The 18517-nt window shown below is 44.1% G+C and overlaps 1 protein-coding gene across 6 annotated transcripts in view; it reads left to right on the forward strand.

The window, feature by feature from the left end:
- The window catches only part of GFRA1 (GDNF family receptor alpha 1), a 220362-nt gene extending 202804 nt beyond the window's left edge, over positions 1-17558 (forward strand). For 5 of the 6 annotated variants that reach the window (XM_070594723.1, XM_070594663.1, XM_070594921.1 and 2 more), the window contains exons 9-10: positions 8472-8525; positions 9689-17558. In XM_070594723.1, the coding sequence (XP_070450824.1) occupies positions 8472-8525; positions 9689-9844 (210 nt within the window). In that variant the 3' untranslated portion in view covers positions 9845-17558. The remainder of the gene's footprint in view (positions 1-8471; positions 8526-9688) is intronic. The other variant, XM_008514539.2, reaches the window with a different exon arrangement.
- Positions 17559-18517: the final 959 nt, after the last annotated feature.

Here is an 18517-nt window from a genome sequence, read left to right on the forward strand (position 1 = left end):
TTACCACCATAAGTCACAGAGCCGTTACAGGGCCGCACTCAGATGCACATAAATGCACAGGAGAATGAGAGGCTTAATAAATATTATCTGATGGTGATGAGGATGCGTGTCTGATGCGATAGGCTTCATGCGCTTCTCATCAGGGACCACAATGAATCTTTTCTGGTGCTCCTGCACATTTGCATTTCTGACTGCACAGTTTGAGAAAACAAATGTTTCATTTTGGGGCCATCCCCCTTGTTGCCTTTACACCATTATCGCAAAATGTTGGCTCTACAAAACTCCCCCACCCCAAACCAAAACGTCTTTCACACATTGTTTGGCATAATCTTACTGTTAATTGGGTGTAATTTTCTAAAATACAGCTCATAATTGCTTCTTGTCTGAATATTTTACTAATCAAGCCAGTTAACCATGAACGAAAACACACAGTTCTCTGATGTAGTTGGCAACCTGTGTTTGCCCCAACTTGGAGAAAAGCAAAATAGATGTAAGATGATCCTGTGAAGTTATGGAAAGAAGCAAGGCCAGCTCGAGTGCGGTGTTAAGCTCCCTGCTGTAGACAGTGTCTGCACACAGCTCTCCTTGCCATCCTGCCATTAGTGTTAAATTACAAGTGCAGGGCTGCGGGCATCCTTTCTGTGGTGTGCTGGAGACTGACAGGCAAGCCCCCGGGGGACTGCTTAGCTAATGGAGGACTGTTGATATATCTTACTGGACTGTATCTCTTTCATTGCATTCATTTTTAAATCTAAGGAACCCCATGAGCCAGTTCTAATCAATATCATATTCACAAGCCAAATTGAGCTTTCCCATTTTCCCCACCTCTACCCCCATCGGAGGACGACCAGCATAGGGACCACAGAGAGGCTTAGAGATCAACAGCAACTTGGATTTTAAAAGGACTTCCTCCCAGAGTATCCCATTTGATTCTCACAACTCTGTGAGGTAAGCAGGAGGGCACAGATTATTATAATTATAGCTGATGGTTGAAAAGCCAGGACCAGGACCCTCCTAACCTGTGTTCTTTTTACCATCCCATATCAATCAAGCCAGTGCCAGGAGTAAGTGCTAAACCTTAGTAGCAGCTCTCTGAACTGACCCTCCTTTAACCAACTCACCACGGAAGCCAGCCTCTCCGTTCCCCTGTAAGTGTCTAACACCCAAGGCAGGCCGAATGCCCCAGGCTAGTGGGCCTCTCCCCTGCTCACCTGGGCCTCGGCTCTCTCTGGTTGAGACGCAGGCTTAAAAGAGTCAGGTATGTTTGTTCTCAGACTTTTTTGTCCTGTTGTGTTTGGTGTTTGCTTACATCATTTAATTAAATATTACATGAATGATTGAAATAGGAGCACAGAAGAAAGCATAGTTGTTTCAATAAAAACTAAGTTGACTATATTGGAAAAGGCGAATTCCTAAAAAAAGAAATGCCTTCAGATTAGGTGTGGGTGGACAACTGTAAAAGACAGAAAAATTATAAAAACTTCGAAAGATTCAGCACTGAGATTCCTCTGCGGGTATCAAACAAATGTCACTCCTGTTTTACAGAAGCTAAAACTGGAAATTGTAGACTAATAATTCTCTGTAATTGTGAATTATAAGTGTAGCTTACGCAGGACGTAAGCCAGGGAAGTCCGATCAGCAAACTCTTTCTTTAACAAACTTATTTTAAGAAGGTAGCCTTGGTCATGTGTCCAGAAATCAGTAAATGAATGACATTCAGAGTTTCAGTTAAAATATTTGATGCAATACATACAGTGGAATATTATTCAACCTTAAAAAAGAAGGAAGTCCTGCAATGTGCAACACCATGAATGAATCTGAAGGACATTGTATTAAGTGACATAGGCCAGTCACAGAAGGACAAATACTGCATGATTCCACCTACATGAGGTATCTAAAATAGTCAAACTCATGGAAGCAGAGAATAGAATTGTGGTTGTCAGGGGCTGAGGGAAGGGGAAATGGAGATTATTGATCAAGAGGTAGAAAGTTCCAGTTGTGCAAGATAAGTTTGTTCCAGAGATCTGCTGTACAACGTTGTGCCTATAGTTAACAATGCTGCATTGTACACTTAAAAATTTGTTAAGAGAATAGATCTCGTGCTAAGTGTTCTTACTATAGTAACAAAAAAAAAGAAGCTTTGAAATAATAAAAAGTTTGATACAGATGTATAATTTTTAAGGGATTTAGTGGTTTTACCTTTTAACTTAACTTCTGATGAATAACCAGAGGTCCACGTCCCCAGGTCTGTCCGGTAAGAGGGTTTCTACTCTAAGGCTTGGCTCTAAGCTCAACCTAAATTGCACAGTTAAACTTGGAACACCCCACAGATGCCAGGAATCCAAGACCTTCCAGCTGTAGACCATGAATCCACGTCATCTTCGAGGCTATGACCACCACACGCACACACACACAAAATCTGGTTTCATGTCTGTTCTCTGCTCTCATGATGTTGGAGGCCTCTTCTACACAGCCCAACCGGGATCTGAGCCTGCACTTCCTCCGGGTAAGGAAGCATGACTTCAGGCCTCCCGAACTTTCCCCACCCCTGTCTCATGACCAGACACAACCTCCTCAGAGCCTGCCAGACTAAATAAACTTGGCACCCAGTGGGCCCTCCTAAACCTGTGCTGAGTGAAATATCTTTATAAGGCCTTCTTAGAGCTTAATGTAATGAAAGCCTTTTGGCTGAGGTTCAGACAGTCTGTAGACACAGTGTCTTGGAGGGAGCAGGTAGAAGGATGTGGTAGAAAAGCTGCCAAGGATTATCCCCACCCTCTGCTCAGAAGGATACTTGTCTCCTCTCACCTTCTCTCTCCTCACAGCCCCTCGGCCCCTCCTTGGCCTGTCCCAGGGCCCGTGGGCTGACAGAGATCAGCTTGGAGGAAATAGATCCCTTCCCTGCTGAGCAGTCTCTAAAAAACAAACACCGAGCCCAGGGGCTCAGAGCAGTTTTATTTATGTGTCCACTTGTTTTACGCAGCTGACTTTACCGCACATTATTCAGACCACTGGTTGCAAGTGGTTGTTACCAAGTTTGTAGGAAAAGCAAATCACCAGGAAGGTGAGTTGCAAAATAGACAGTGGCAGGGATTTTAGAAAGGCCGGCCAACTGCTTGTGACCAGACCAGCAAGAAAACCTCCCCTGGCTCTCTCAAATCCAAGAGGCAAAATCCGAAAAGCTGGAGGGAGTGTCAGACTAGAGAACCCTGGGCAGACCACCGTTACTTAGCTTGGATTCACTAGCAGGCAGCTTCTTTTCTCCATCTTTTTTTTAATATGTCAAAATTAATTTGGGCAAATACATATCGAGTACACAATAGAATTGTTATATAGTAAGTTCTACCCGTAAAATTCCATAATCAGGTGAGTCAATTTTATTAAAATGCAGTGTGAAAAATGCAAACTCTGAAGCAGATTATTCTGCTCAGTTATCCTTCAGAATTTAGTGCACAGCTTTCTTCCTATGTTTTGTCTTACGAGAAAACGTAAGATGTGTAGATTTCCATTGAGAAATGGTTTTCAGTTCTGAACTATTTCGGGAAGAACTCACACAATGGTTTTCCCTAGCAGAGGTCCAATTTATGCTGCAGAAGAGACTCAGATGCTAATAAACTGGTATTGACAAGTGTGATAGATGCAGCTAGGTACTTAGTGAGTGCTGGAGAGCAAAGTTGATTGCATTTTACAGTCTGTGTATTTCTCTGTTTATTGCTTGTATTCTGTCATTAAGCAAACAGGTTCCTAATATAGCAAATCTGTCTAATCAGTAAAGCAAGGGAGAAAAGAACCAGAAGCATCATTAATTATGACCATTTGGCTGCAGCCTGGACAGTCTGTTGCTATTGGATTGGGAAACTTCCTCTGGTTTTATTTTCTGGAGGTAGAGCAGAAACTGGCCTTTCTTGAGCATGGAGGAGAGTAGAGAAATGTTCCATGCCCTGCTGGCTGACAGCTGCCTAAAAACCAGAGATTAAACACGGGCTTCTCTACAGAAATGGAGTCCTCAGGCAGCAGAGGCTAGGCTCTGAGTGGGTGCGCTTTGAAGTCTCCAATTCCATAAACAGGGCAAGCATGCTGCTCCAAAGCCTGACCCATCCCCGAGTAGGGGAGAGCCTACTGTGGGCAGAGCTCATGTTTGCATGCGGTGGCCGATGAGTGGGCTTGACCGAGAGCTGTGAATTATGTGTGTCTGTGCATTCTGTACAGGAAAGCCATTGGCACCATGGCAGGCTTTCCAAATGCTAATCAGAGGAGTAAAAGGCGGGAGAGTCATCATTCTGACTCCAGATAACGGAGGTTAACAGCATCTAATGCATTTATTAACCCTCTAATGTCAGGGACTGGCGAGGTCTGGCCCCGCAATTACAGTGCCCTGGAAATTCTATTACGTGATATTACATCTATTGTGGGTGACCACCAGTGACAATTGTATAACACTGCTGGAGAGACAAGGCTTATGAAGTTCCTAAAGAATAATTTCCCTGCTTTTCCAGAATGACAGCAAGGCTTTTGGTTTGGGAATAGGTTTCTCTAGTATCCTTTTCATGTCCCTATTCTCGAGATGAAAACCTCGTGCTACTGCGTTTTTTGATGGTAGTATTTCCACCAACTTGGAATCAGACAGCTTCCCCCATAACCACATAACTAGGAATTAGTGGTTATGAAACACTCTTTTATAAAAGAGATTAAATAATCATTTTTCAACATGCTGTAACAATGGTTAAAATTGACTTTTAGAAAAATGAAATCCATTCTCTTCTCTTCTTCTTTATCGCTCTCTCTTTTCAAACAGATATCTTACTCTAGAGCCACTAAGTGTAAGGTGTGATGTCTAGATAGATCTGGGCTGGCCAAGCTCTATGTTGGGTCCCTGCATATCCTATTAATGAGCAGGGCTGCAGGGCTCGCAGACAGGACCTTGAGCGCTGTGCCAGCTCTTCCATAATCACATTCTTGTTTTTACGGGTTTAGGACTCAGCAATAAAAGGTGCTCTTCCAGTTTCTAACTTACCTTATACCTTACAAGGTCTCAGAATTTTTTTTTAAATTTTCCTGGGACCATCCCAATTTTCATCAACTGGGACAACATTTAAAGCATGTAAGTACTCTTTGCAATAGTTGAAAGTGGGGGACGCCCTGTAATTTTATCTGTTTTCATTTATCATACCTGACTAGCAAGACAGTGATAGCTTGATGATATTTTCAAAAATGCTCAGGATAAAAGCCTTTAAAATGTGGAAATAACAGGTTGTTCAGGCTTCTAAAATAGGCTTTAAGAGCCAGATTTTCTTAAGTGGACTCTGGCTCTGCATAGGTAGATTTCTGACCCTCAGTGGTCACTGGAGGGGTTCAGACAGCATACAGGACTTACAAGCATTTAACCAGGTAGACATACACAGGTCTAAATTCCAAGGCTCTGCCCCTCCATCTGTAGCTTACAAACTCTTGGAGGCACGGGACAGCCAATGTGACAATGCTCCACCTGTAGATGACACCGTTCAGTCTAGGCAGCAGACCCACTGCCTCTCATTTCGTAATATGCAACACAGATTTGGTGTGGGATTTCCAAAGATCTCATGTCTATGTGCAGTCTTTTGATTCTGTTACCCAGGTGCCACCTGCCATTCCAATGGCAGACAGGTAACATTTGCCCTTTGCCTTCTACTCAGACTCACAGACCTTACTGAGGTCTGTACTAGGTTCAAGTGGAATTCCATGACGGCTCTGCTCCACCTCTGCAGTTATGGGCATTTCTACCAGCACACAGACCTCTTGATGGGAAGCTGAGTTAATAAACTATGTAAACAGAGTATTTGAAGGCCTGTGTTCGTGGACTGCTAAGCCTCTGGAGTTCCAAGTGCTTCCGTGGGTGGGGAAGGTGTTTAACAGAAGTTAACATCGTCTCAGAGCATCTGCAGGGGCCTGGCTGCACAGTATTACTTTTACCTAGCAGCTCATCCAGTTATGCCAACCAGAATGGTCCTCAAGGTAAGAGGAGCTTGGAGCTGCTGCCTCTAGTTTTAGTGAAGCCAGTGGGGCTACAGGGAGACAAGGCCAGAAATTGACCATTTCCTTTATCTAGAGGCCAAGAAGATGCCCGCTTTAGGGGAAGACGAACCCAGAGCCTTCACAGACTCGAAGCCGGTATAAATTCATTTTCTTGTGTGATTAAACAGTTATCCCAGCCATTCTCAGATGGAAGGAAAGAGCCTGGGAATTTAGACCCATGCCTATATTCCTGGTTGTACACCTGTAATCCCGTACACAGCTGAACTCTCAGTGACAAGGGAGGACCAGAAATCTACCTCTACACATCCAGACTCCACTTAAGAAAAACTGTGAAGATAGAGGTCTTTTCTAGTCTATTGGTGGAAGCCCCTTTATAGTCATTTAACAATAGTGGGCATCGTACTAGTACTTAGGTTCCTGAAGGCACTAAGAGCCATGGCTGGTGCATGTTGCAGATCGTGTGAGGGAAGCACGGCACGCTGGCTGGTGCCAATCACACAGAACAGGTCGGAAGGAGGCTCACTCAGCCCTTAGAGCTCTTAGAGGCCACTGTAGTCTAGGACACTGAGCGCTTAGTTGTGACCACAAGAACAACTTGAAGGCGTAACGTGTCCTGGACAAGACATTTCAGTGAACTTCTTAGTTATGCAAACGTCCTTAGCGAGAGTTTTTGTGGATTATGGCCTAGAAAAGAATAGACAGAATGTGATGTTTTAGGGCCATTTTGGTGTCTGGGCACAATTCCAGTCTTGAACAGAAATAAGACATGTAAAGTTCTACACACTATTCTCTGCAGATAACAATGCAATGGACCAGATTTGCTATTAATATAGAATAAAAGTAGGCTCTTGAGTAAGGTTCAATTCCTCTTCCAGTTTCCCCTCAGATCTTCTTATCCATAACATTTAGTGACCTTTGAACAGCCTGGGGATGCTTCACAGTGTCTTATTCTTGATGCTTGTTTAAAGGTTTCTATTTCATATTCACAGCTGACATATGCAAATATAGGTAAAGATTATGATGCCTCCCAAGTAGCATTATGGTCAATGAATTACTCCTTGGGTGAACATGCTGTCATTGCAGCCTGGCATGTCTTCAGCAAGTTGCAAAATTCTTCTCGCGACAGGCATCCTGCCGGTGCCATTCCCACACAGCTGCCTGGCCAGACAATCCTTGATTCAGGCATGATGGTTAACCAGGATCGTCTCATTGGCAAGCGAGCTCTCTGTCTTTCAACGCCAATGGGCTTCTATTTTGGTGGGGGGGGGGTGCGGGGGGGAGGGCGGGCAGGAGTCCTGGGAGGGGTTCTCTGTGTGGATTTTGGGATGGGTAGAGCCCGAAGAGTCAAGCATGCCAGGATTGTCTGGAAGAAACACTGTAATGCCGTGAAGAGCACATTTTCATTCAAGAGTTTTTGCATCCTGTCTAAATCCTGATTCTACAAGTAAATTGCTGTATGACCTCGGATAAGTCAATTAGCTTCTCTGCACACTAATTGTTTTCTTTTACAAAACAAGAGGGCTGTACTGGGTCAGCAGTTTCATCGTAATTGTTTGAGCAATAGAACCTTTCCTTCAACTCGATTCTCAGGTAGAAGCCCGATGGAAACTCGTGCCAGTTGCAAAGAAATAGGGAGCTTAAAGCCTTCACAGCTCAGCCCCCTTGTTACTGGCCTAGAAGCAGCTTTAAGATTGCTGAATCGGAGATCTGTAACGCCCTGCGTGATTCTCAAGGGCACTGTCTGCAAGAGTCCCTGCCCTGTGCCTTAGCCCCCAAGCCGTGAGAGGTTTGCTCACTCAACGGCAGCCCCCTGAGCCCAGGGACCACATTCTTTTTGTCATATCACCATATGCCCAGCATGGGAAAATAGCTTGGTAAGTGTTCGTTGACTGGGGCGACTAATAAATAAACAAATACACAAACAAGCTTCAGGAAGACCAAACTATATTACTAATAAATGGGATTTTTATTGCAACATTTTTACCTAGAAGGCACTTCCTCAAAATTAACATAAAAAAATATAAATGAATTCAAAATGCAAATAACTTCACAACTTTTTTTTTAGGTAACCTAGTCCCATGCTACCCCTACTAGCCGCAGGCAGCTATTAAGCCTTTGAAATGGGGCAGGTCCTAATTGAGATATGCTGTGTCAAAAACACTAAATTTTGAAGATAAAAAAAAGAAAAAAGGGAATGTAAAGTATCTCATTAATAATTTTTTGTATTGATTATATGTTGAAATGATATGTTAAAATATGATCAAAATTATCTTCACCTGTTATCTCCTTACTTATGTGGTTACTAGAGAATTTAAAATTACATATGGGGCTCATAGTTGTGGCTCACGTATTGCTATCAATGACACTGCCCTAGACAGTTGGTTAATGGATCGGTAGTTACTCTTCCATTTTATGTGTCAGTGATTTTGTGTGTGTGGTGTGTTTTTGTCTTTTCCCAGGCACAGAAGCTGAAATCCAATGTGTCGGGCAGTACACACCTCTGTCTTTCTGATGTAAGTTGTATTTCCTTCTGGGTCTCCCTGCATTTATAGAGACAGAGCCTTTGGGCCCTGGGGCAGGGTACGATGTGAAGGATTCAAAGGCAGCAAACTTTCAGGTCCAGCAAAAAATCTAAGGCAACCTGGAGGCTCCTCTGCCGTTTGAGCAAGATGCAATCCTGAGTTCTAGTGCACAAAGTTAGAACTAAGCGTGGGACCTGGGATCCTCATCTCAGAACTGGACCCAGCATGAATACCATTGTCCCAATGCCATGAAGAGTCCCTGTGATCGTGGTCAGGTAAAATCACCTGGCGCAGAGAAGATACATGACAGCTCTCATTGCTTACCAGATGCCTTCTATCTACAGTTCCTTTGACCTACATAGCAACCCAGAGGTAGCTAGGGCAGGCCACATTACTCTCCCCAATTTACAGGGGAGGAGATGGATGATTCTGTCACGATCATAGCTCATTGTGACAGGATGTGGCATTAGGTGATTGAGTGTTACTAGGGGGTGGGGATGGAAGAATCCATCCTTGGGGGAAGGACAGGTGTTCTGACTGGGAGTCTGGAAGCCTGGGTTCTGGTCTGGGCTCTCCAACTTACAAGCAAGGGCAGGCTCCTTCATCTGTAAAATCTAGGATTGATCTGGCTGATGGAGGGAAAGGCTACTGCCTGCTCTAGCACGATTTGTGACCCATCTCCACATGAATCGGTCCTTGCCTGAGCAAGTTTTCTGAGCTGATTCTTCCTGCCCTCCTTCCATGATGAGGAGAGACAGTAGCATTCCTCCTCAGTCAGTGGTACCCAGAAAGAGAAGGATTCCATGTTGCACAGCTCCTGGGAGATCTGGGGAGTGGGCGTGAAGAATGGCAGGGCTGTCTGGGCTCAATCTCTTCTCACAAGTGGATTTTAATAATCCATAACAGAGGTGAAAGAAGTAAGTGTGAGCCAGACAGTTTATCAGAAGTATCCAGTTCTCATCTAGATTCGTGATTCCTTCCCATAAAACTACGAGTCAGTGAATCGCAGTCTCAGTGATAAAATATTGGGTTAGCTTTGGTGAGCGGTATAGCTAGTTGGGGTGGGGGTGTGAGAGAGAAAGAGTGTGGTTAAAATGCATTGAGACAGAATGAATACCTGCAGTGGGTGATAATGAAAACATTCTTTCTTACAGCGTGATTTTGAAAAGGATGGTCTCGCTGGTGCTTCCAGCCACATAACCACAAAATCAATGGCTGCTCCTCCAAGCTGCGGTCTGAGCCCACTGCTGGTTCTGGTGGTAACCGCCCTGTCCACCCTATTATCTTTATCTTTGGCAGAAACATCGTAGCTGCATTTAAAAAACGATATGGACATGTAAAAAGACAAAAACCAAGTTATCCGTTTCCTGTCCTCTTGTATATCTGAAATTCCAGTTTTAGGAGCTCAGCTGAGACACTACTAAAACAGTTTTATCCAACTGGAACTTTTTTCTTTTTTTTTTTTCTTTTTTTTAAGAAAGCTTCTTGTGATCCTTAGGGCTTCTGTGGAATACCCAATGCAGTGCTACATTCCAAACTCAAAAGGCTTTGGGGCATGCTGTATTGTAAAGGGACAGTTTGTAAATTTAGCTGTAAAGCAAACTGGGGCCATGTTTTTCATGATGATGATGATAATTTTAACAACTTAACTCTGGCCTTCACTATCTAGAGGAGTTAGTATTTCTCAAAGATCTTGCATATCTCATGTAATGGCTTTGATTTCTGATGACGTAACAGCCGCCTAACATAGATGCCAGCTTTTTTGTCACAAAGTGAAGATTCTCATCAACAGAATCTTGGTAGACTCTGTGCAGACAAGCTTGCACCAATGTTCACCTTTCTATACGTACTAGCATTTTCTTCGCTAATGTTTATGTATTGTGAACAGTTCTGCTCTCTCCTCCAAAAGAAAAAACACCCGTCATATCCAAATGTAGTGTCTGTCTTCTAGTCAAAAGAGAGAGTGAGAGTGGATGTGCAACTTGACAGTACCTTGATCATTGGAGGACACTCTCCTAAGCCTTACCTGAGTTAGAAGCCCTTAAACTAACAAGAGTCCAGTATAGCTGAAGCATTGCTCTAATACTCTTTACACGTATGAGGTTATATGTAGAAAAAAAAGATTTTACTACTAAATGATTTCAACTATTGGCTTTCTATATTTTGAAAGTAATGATATTGTCTTCATTTTTTACTGATGGTTTAATACGAAATATATGGAGCTTGTTCTCCTCTCCTAAGTAGTGTTAGCTCCAATATTAACTTCACAAATACAGCTCTTCAAAAGCAGACTCTGAGGAGCCTCATCCTTTAGCAGAAAGCTCTGCATCACGTTACTGTGGACAGGCGGGAGAAACAGAGCAGCCAAGCATTGTCTTTTATCATTTCTTGAAATGCAAGCGTGCGTACCCGTGAGAAAGCCGGTGGCCACTTGTAAATGTTCTGCAATGTCTAATGGCACCCTTGCCAGCTGACACAGTCCAGTACCTTGGTTTTCATGTTCCCTAACAAGGGCAGCTTTGATTGGGACAGGGGCTGGGGACGTGCTGCCCTCTTTTCTGAAGCAGATCCATGCCAGGGTACACAGCTTTTTTCTAAGGATTGTCTTTGCTCCCAGCAGTGAAATGTTGGTCACCGTTTAGAGCAGTTTGGTCTGAAATTCATCAGAAATCTGCTTGCATCTTGTTCTGTGTTCTCCGTGACAGACTGTGACTGATTATGTGAAAAAGAAAGAAGGTTTGTGGATCAAGAGGATCAACATTAGGTCTGTGGAGATGAGTTGATGGGCACAGATACACAGAACAGAACAGGACTCGACATAAGCATCTGGCTTGTTAACTGCACATCACCTTCCATCATTCTCCTCCTTAAACCCATAGACCCTAAAGTGCACTTGTGAAGTCTGGCTGAAATGGCAAGATTCAGAATCTACAATGATCAAGTCCTAGTGGCCGTGGTTCTCCAAAACTGAGTAGAGAAGAGGAGATTCCTTAACAGAGTGCTGGGAGCATTGACTTGCTTCCAGCATCAGTAGAGGGGCTGGCGGAGGAAACCCATGGTGCACGTTTCATACTGACCCCCTTTGCCCGCTGATATTTGCCTTGTAAGAATTAATCAAATTACTGGGGTGGGAAATCTATTAAATCCAAGATAAAGGCATAGTCTTTTAGCTCTATTGGTGTTTGAAGTACATTTATGTCCAAATGTTAATAAACATAAATGTATAATACTAAGTACTGACTTTTTTCACTTCAAAATGTTTTCAAGAGAAATTCGTCAAACAAATTTGATTAGTGAAAGGTTTCGTGAAGACTCTTACTTTGAATAAACACATTAAATGTGTTGAAATATTTGGAATTCCAGTCATCTATGAAAGCTTCTCTCTCAAGGAGCATATTTTGTTTTAATTAAGGTATCTCTATGTATCTACATTGGACTAATTGCATATGGGTCGGATTCTATGTGATCTACTGTAGAAAGCTATTGATTACTTCTGCAGTGAACAGCAGCTCTAATTAGCTTCAGATGACCAAAGAGGAAATGGGAGTTACCAGAGCTAACAAGGGTAGCTTCAGTGAAGAACGCGTGGATGTGCAACACATAAATTAAATTTTGAAAAGCCTCATCTATCACCAATAAAGATCTCATTTTTCTTCAGAGATAGAAGCAAATTAGAGTTACCCAATCCTCAATTTGAAAATAAATTGCTGATTAAATAAACAGGGGGAAGGATGTTCAGTGACAACACATTGGAGAGATTCTTATAAAATCATGCCGAGCCTTTCTGCCATTCAGTGTGATCTCAGTTTAACATGGTGGCCCTGAAACACCGTCATTTGCCCCAGGACTGGAGCAGGCAAGTGACAAATCCTTTACCTATCTGACTTCCTCACTTCCTTGACTATCTCACTTCCTTGCAGTGCTGAAACTAAAAATGATTCACTGCTTCCTCTCCTTCAGCTCCTGGGTTTAGGGACAGGGGCTCTTTGTTGGGGTTTGCACCTCCTGCAGAAAGCATTTCATTGCACTTGATTTTGATGAAACAAAACAGTAATTCATGTCTGTGTAGACCATGACTCCCAGATCAAGTCTAGCCACGCCCTACTCATTTCAGAGAAAAAAAAAGGCAAGACTGCCAAACTAATTAGAAGCACATTCATTCCACTTTGATATTGACTCTCTTTGACCAATAGATGTTTGAGTATCTTTTTAATAGAGCACACGAAGGAAAAAGTGCACAATAAAGAGAGGGAATTCAGAATGCCACCTGAATATTTATTTTTCCATATCTGATTTTCTTCAAGCCTCTAGTAAAGAAAAATGTAAGTTGAAAATTATGTAGGTTATTTTTCATTATGTGTAGCAAACTGTAGTCAAAGTGTGATAGGAGGTTCCGTTAAAAAAATTTTTAACAATTCTTTATCCTGTAGTAAAAAATTTCTTAGAAGCTGTGTCTTTTTGTTCATCAAATATAGGACAGGGCTCCTCCAGAGCTGCTGTGGCCTTTGACTTGGTCTATATTAAGACTGTTCCTGTCTTGCATACACTCCGAGGATGGGTTGTCTCCAGCTGCATCCATTTCCCCACCTGCCTCAGTACTCTAAGTCAGACACTCCCAAACACTCCATCTGCTGAACTAGGAAAGTGGGAGAGCGGAAGCAGTTTGGAGTCAGTGTAAAGTGCTTGGGAAAAGAGATGTAAGAGCAGTGGGAGTTTATATAATTAGCAAATTCTTTTCTTAGAATCCAGCAAAACTGTATTTCTGTTGTTATTATTTACAAAATAGTGGCCTCAGAGGAGCTATCTTTGGGAAAAATAAGTTTTCATTCCTGTAGTCAGACATGCATGACTTATCTGAGTCAATAAACTGTGGGCCAGAAAAAGAGGTGCTTACATGAATTCACATTTTCTCATTCTCAACGCTGTTCCTGGTCTCCTGGATTCATACCCCCGTGATCTCTGTGGTTTCTGCTCTTTGATAAAGCAGATGAGACCATGTGAGACCCATCTTTGCAAGAAAGACCGAAAAGCAATGGCAACAGATGGGAGTGAATTACCAACGGCCCGGGCACCGTGATGGCAGAAGGGCCTGTCTGCACTGAGCGTGGGGAGTTTGGCGAGATGGAGCAAAATCAAGGAGCAGTAAGAGGCCGCGTGCCGTGGGTGCCTGGATCATGCAGTCTGATCTAAACGGGAACCTTGTTCTAGCGAAACAGCCAGAGTTCCCTGACTTAGACAGCGGTGCCTTTGCAAGAAGCAAGCCAGAGTGAATATCTGGAAGACAGAGGGAGGAATGTTTTTTCAGAAATTCTAAAACAGCTGGGATTGTGGTTAGATACCCTTAGAAGCTATGTTTTTCTCTTACCCCTAAGATAGGCATCTCATGTATAGACCTGACACCTCTTGACTTTGACACAGCTTTTACTCTCAAGTGACCATTTGTTTTAAGTCTGTTATCTAGAATTCTTCATGAGGACTTTACCTCTAAAACATATTCTCACTGCAGAGGCCTTAAATCTGTGAGTTTTGCCGCTGCCTCCATCCTGGGATGTATTTGGTGGGACATTTCATTTCGCAAGGAGAGTTGTCTTAAGATACTGGCTGATTCCGTTCTCATTGATATTGATTACCAATGCCCACAGCCCCCACCCTTGTTTTTTATTGCCTAGGTGTTTAACAGGGTCCCTTCCCATCAAGTCTTCATCCTAATCACTCAAAATTCAGTCCTACCCAAATTAATTCTGGTCCCGTCAGATGCCCATTTTACATCATGGCTTTTTGAAGATGGAGAAGCCTCTCTCAGGAGCCGGGCAATCTGAAGATGATGCTAATTCCCCAAGTAGGAAGTTCGTCTATCCAACCCTCCCCTGCGCCCCGTCTTCTTAGCTTTGGGATTGTCTTGTCAGCTCCATCCTCACCAGGCACGCCTTTGTTGCTCCAGGGATCTCTGATGAGCTTCTCCTCCCTCCCAGAGATGGCACGGAGCACGGGTTGTTCAGCAGGATGCGCCACCTGCACTTCTGATTGCTCTGAGACCCAGCCCAGAGGGGTGGAGAAGGCACACAAACCCTGTTTCAATAAACTGCCTGCAGAGAACAGCAGACTGCTAGCAGAACTCGAGGTCCCAGCCCCCGAGGTCTCCAGGCTCATTTGACCAGCACAGCTGTGACTTCGGCTGTCTGCCTCTGGCAGGTGCCAATATCGGCATCTTGTCCCACTGCCACGGGAAGTTTATTTTTGCTCAAGGGCAGCTGCCAAGCCCAGCACCAGCATCAATAGAAGGTTTTCTCTGATTTTCTTCTCTTCATCCCAGGCCGGGCTTTCTTACCAATCCCTATTTTCATTTGTAGAAAGTGCCAAGAAACTAGCCAGAGACTATCAGCCCCTTCCTTCGTTTTAACATCTCTTCTCACTCCCTCAGCCTTCCTAGCAGGAAGCATGACCCAAAGTAGGTACTTAAACAACACTGGGTGCCTGAAAAACTTGGGACATTGAAGGGCTTCAACATTCTGTAATACAGCAGCAAGAACTGGAACATCTTGCCAGTACTTGGCTGTTATACATCGACACTGAAGGTGTCCTCCTGAGCTTGTTGAAGGTGACCTGGAAGAAGGGGTCTAGGAAAGCATTCAAATCAAAGCAGCTTTAAATCTGCCCGCTGTGTTCCCTGCTGAGAGATGAAAAACTAGCATTTGTCCCCAGGAGGAGCTGAGCGTGACCAGCCAGTCCCAGCAGGTTGACTACATACACCAAGAAGGACAGGACCCAAAATAGGATTGACTTTGGGGGAAATTAGCCAGTGAGTCTGCTGTTATTTTAATCTGCCTCATGTGCAGGACGCTGGAAAGAAAGATGCACCACTCCACCAGTCCCAGACCAAGCCCGGGGATGCAGCCTCTGCCGGCATCCTGAGAAGCAAACTCAGGTACTTGACAATTTAGCACAGTTGTTGAACATCTACGCTAATTGAATGAACCATCATTTGGAGCTGAAGCCCCACCAAGAGTAACTCAAGAATATAGGGCCCGGGGCTGGTCTGGTGGTGCAGCGGTTAAGTTCGCACATTCCGCTTCAGCGGCCCGGGGCTCACCGGTTCGGATCCTGGGTGTGGACATGGCACCGCTTGGCAAGCCATGCAGTGGCAGACGTCCCACATAGAAAGTATAGGGAGATGGGCACAGATGTTAGCTCAGGGCCAGTCTTCCTCAGCAAAAAGGAGGATTGGCGGCAGATGTTAGCTCAGGGCTAATCTTCCTCAAAAAAAAAAACAAAGAATATAGGGCCCTCTGACAGCAGTTTAGGGAAACACCCATCTTTTCCAGATTGGCAGAATCCTTCACTTGACATCTTTCAGAGAATCTAAATTCTCTTTATAAATAGTCCATGAAGCTGTTTTTCAGACTTGATCTCTGGAGGTAAGTCCCAGTCCATGTGGATACAACAGCCCACCCAGCTCACTCCGTATGGAGAAGACAGCACACCCACCCTCAGCCTGAGCCCCAAAAGCTACCTCACAGAACCAAGTAGGGTCACCCTCTGAGCCTCAGAGGGCTGTGAGCCTGGCCGGGTAGGCATGCCAGTGGAGCTGTCCCAGCTGTGAGGGCCCAGCCGTGGTACAGTGGGAATAGGAGACACCAGAGGCGCTTCAGCCGAGGAAGGCACTCAGCAGTTCTCATTCAATATGGCGAAACTTTGTGCACAATGACCCCTGATGCCTGCCAAACATGGTGTATATCCTAAGACTTGAGTAGAGTAGGATGGAGGATTGAACAACCAGTGGATACCCTGGGTACAGGAAACGCAGGGCTGTGACAGGTGGGTAAAGGTCTGTCATCTGTCGCTGGGGCTGCGCAGGGCATCTGTCACAGGTACAGGTGAAGGTTCTCTGGGTCTTCTTGGCACACTGGCTCTTAAGGCCCCATTGATAAAGCTGCCCGTCCCTCTCTGAGTCACAACTGCTGCAAGGCTGTATGATCCAGCGTTATCTTCCTGGCATGCAGAGCGTGCTTGATCTGGAATTTGTGTTTTTATTGTTTAGCTTTAGCTGAAGGCGTTTCTGAAATGTGGGGAAAAAAAGAAGAATGGAAACCATAGAACCAAATCTCAGATTGCCCTGCCTTTTTTGGCTGGGGTCTTAGAGTCATCAGACATTTCTAATGTGCTTTTCTGGATTCAGAAATAGCTGATTGTCCTCAGAGGGTTGAAGAAATGGCTTCAGAAACCTGAAATCCAGGGCCTTATATTTCTCCTAATTATCTTTTCTCTTCTTCTCTCTTTCTCCCCCAAGGGAGGGGGAAAACACTTCACCACAGAGTTTGCTTTGAAGAGTTTTCTCATCCTCTGTGATTACCCCTTGATGTTGAAATTATGTTCTCTTGTTTAATCCAGCTCCTGCTGAGAAGTTGTGTGAGATTTAGGATGTGGGATTCTTTACTTGTTCTCTTCTGGATGGCGTTGCATTTTCACTCTTAACCCGAGGGTATGTCTCTGTTTATGTTCCTTCTATTTCATGCAGGTTAACAATCCAGGTGGAATAGAATGAGGGTTCTGGTTTGGGGGATAGTTTTAGAGCCCTGTCCTGGGAGCTGGATTCAGACACCCAGCCTCATCAGACCGGAGTGAGGGGTCAAGTGAGCTTCATTGAAGCCTCCAGTCAGGAGAGGATACAGATGAGTGACTTTCCGTTAGTCTCCATTTTATATTGTGTCTTTCCTGAGTTTCCCACTTGTAGAAGACAACACGTCTAGCTCATTGTGTATCTGCTTTCCTGAGGAGCCCGTGCGTCCTCCTGAGGTCCTTCCCACATGGCTTCCTCACACAGCTGTTTTGCCGACGCCCACAGAAGAACGTCTACATGTAGAAGGACCAATTTTGCTCTTTGAACTTTGGAAGTGGTTTTGTGATGTTTGAATTTTCTGTTAGCGTATTGCTCAAGCCCTGCAGAATGTACGTATGTAGTTCCTCCAGCCAGTCCCCCACCGCAGAATATCCTAATAAATATTGTTTTCTTTTTATTAAAAAAAATGTAGTGGTGTCTTTTTCTTTTCTCTTAATTCATTGGAAAGTGATCTCAAAATCCCGAATGTCAAGATATCTGGGTTTTTGACAGCAGAGGAGGTAAGATTCCCAAGGGTTGAGTGTGGTTGACACAGATGCTTTTAGCTAATTCTTTGTTGCAGGGGTGGGAGGGGTGTCTGGACCTTTGCACCGTAGGATGCTTAGCAGCATCCCTGGCTTCTACCCACGAAATGTCAGTAGCAACCTCCATCCTCCTGCAAGACATAGCTCACATATGGGTACCAAAAAGAACCAGGTTCTAGTGTAGGGTCACCCCTGAGACTTATTTTATTTTTTCAATATGTGGTTTTATGTGAGAGGATAGGGTTGGTGGGTTCTCTGCTTACTATCATATATATATTGAAGTATTTGTATAATCTTACAAGTAGTAAGTATTTTGATAAAAAAGAAAGACAGTGGGCCATTTTCCTTATTTCCAGCATCTAGCTCAGTGCCTGGCAGAGAAGAATCACTCCATGTCGCATGAGGCCAGATTTTATCCCTCGGCGTTAGCATCACGATCGTGGTTGCTCCAAATATGATGACTCCCCTACTTCTCTGGGGAACTTATCGTCTCTGGCACCTTATCACCACTTGAACTTTTTAAGGCAAAATATTTAAACCGAAAACATAATAATTAATTCGACTGCTGTTGTTTGCTTCATTCTGCAATTTGTGGTCCACTACACAGCAAGAAGACCTTGCTGCTTCTAGGACAGAAGCCTGTGCTTCACTTGGGATTCTGCAGGACACATTTTTCTTCTTTGTGATTTTTCCATCTACTGGATTTTCCTACTCCCCTGCTTTCTGGGCTGCTTTCAAATCACCAAGTTTAGCATGATTTCCGGCAGACTCCACGGTGTGGATACAAAGTTGGTGAGCATTTGGATCTGGGCCTTTTAGGTATCTTTTAGAGATACCACAAA

Source organism: Equus przewalskii, chromosome 1 (genome assembly GCF_037783145.1).
Source record: "Equus przewalskii isolate Varuska chromosome 1, EquPr2, whole genome shotgun sequence".
Taxonomy (NCBI): Eukaryota; Metazoa; Chordata; class Mammalia; order Perissodactyla; family Equidae; genus Equus; species Equus przewalskii.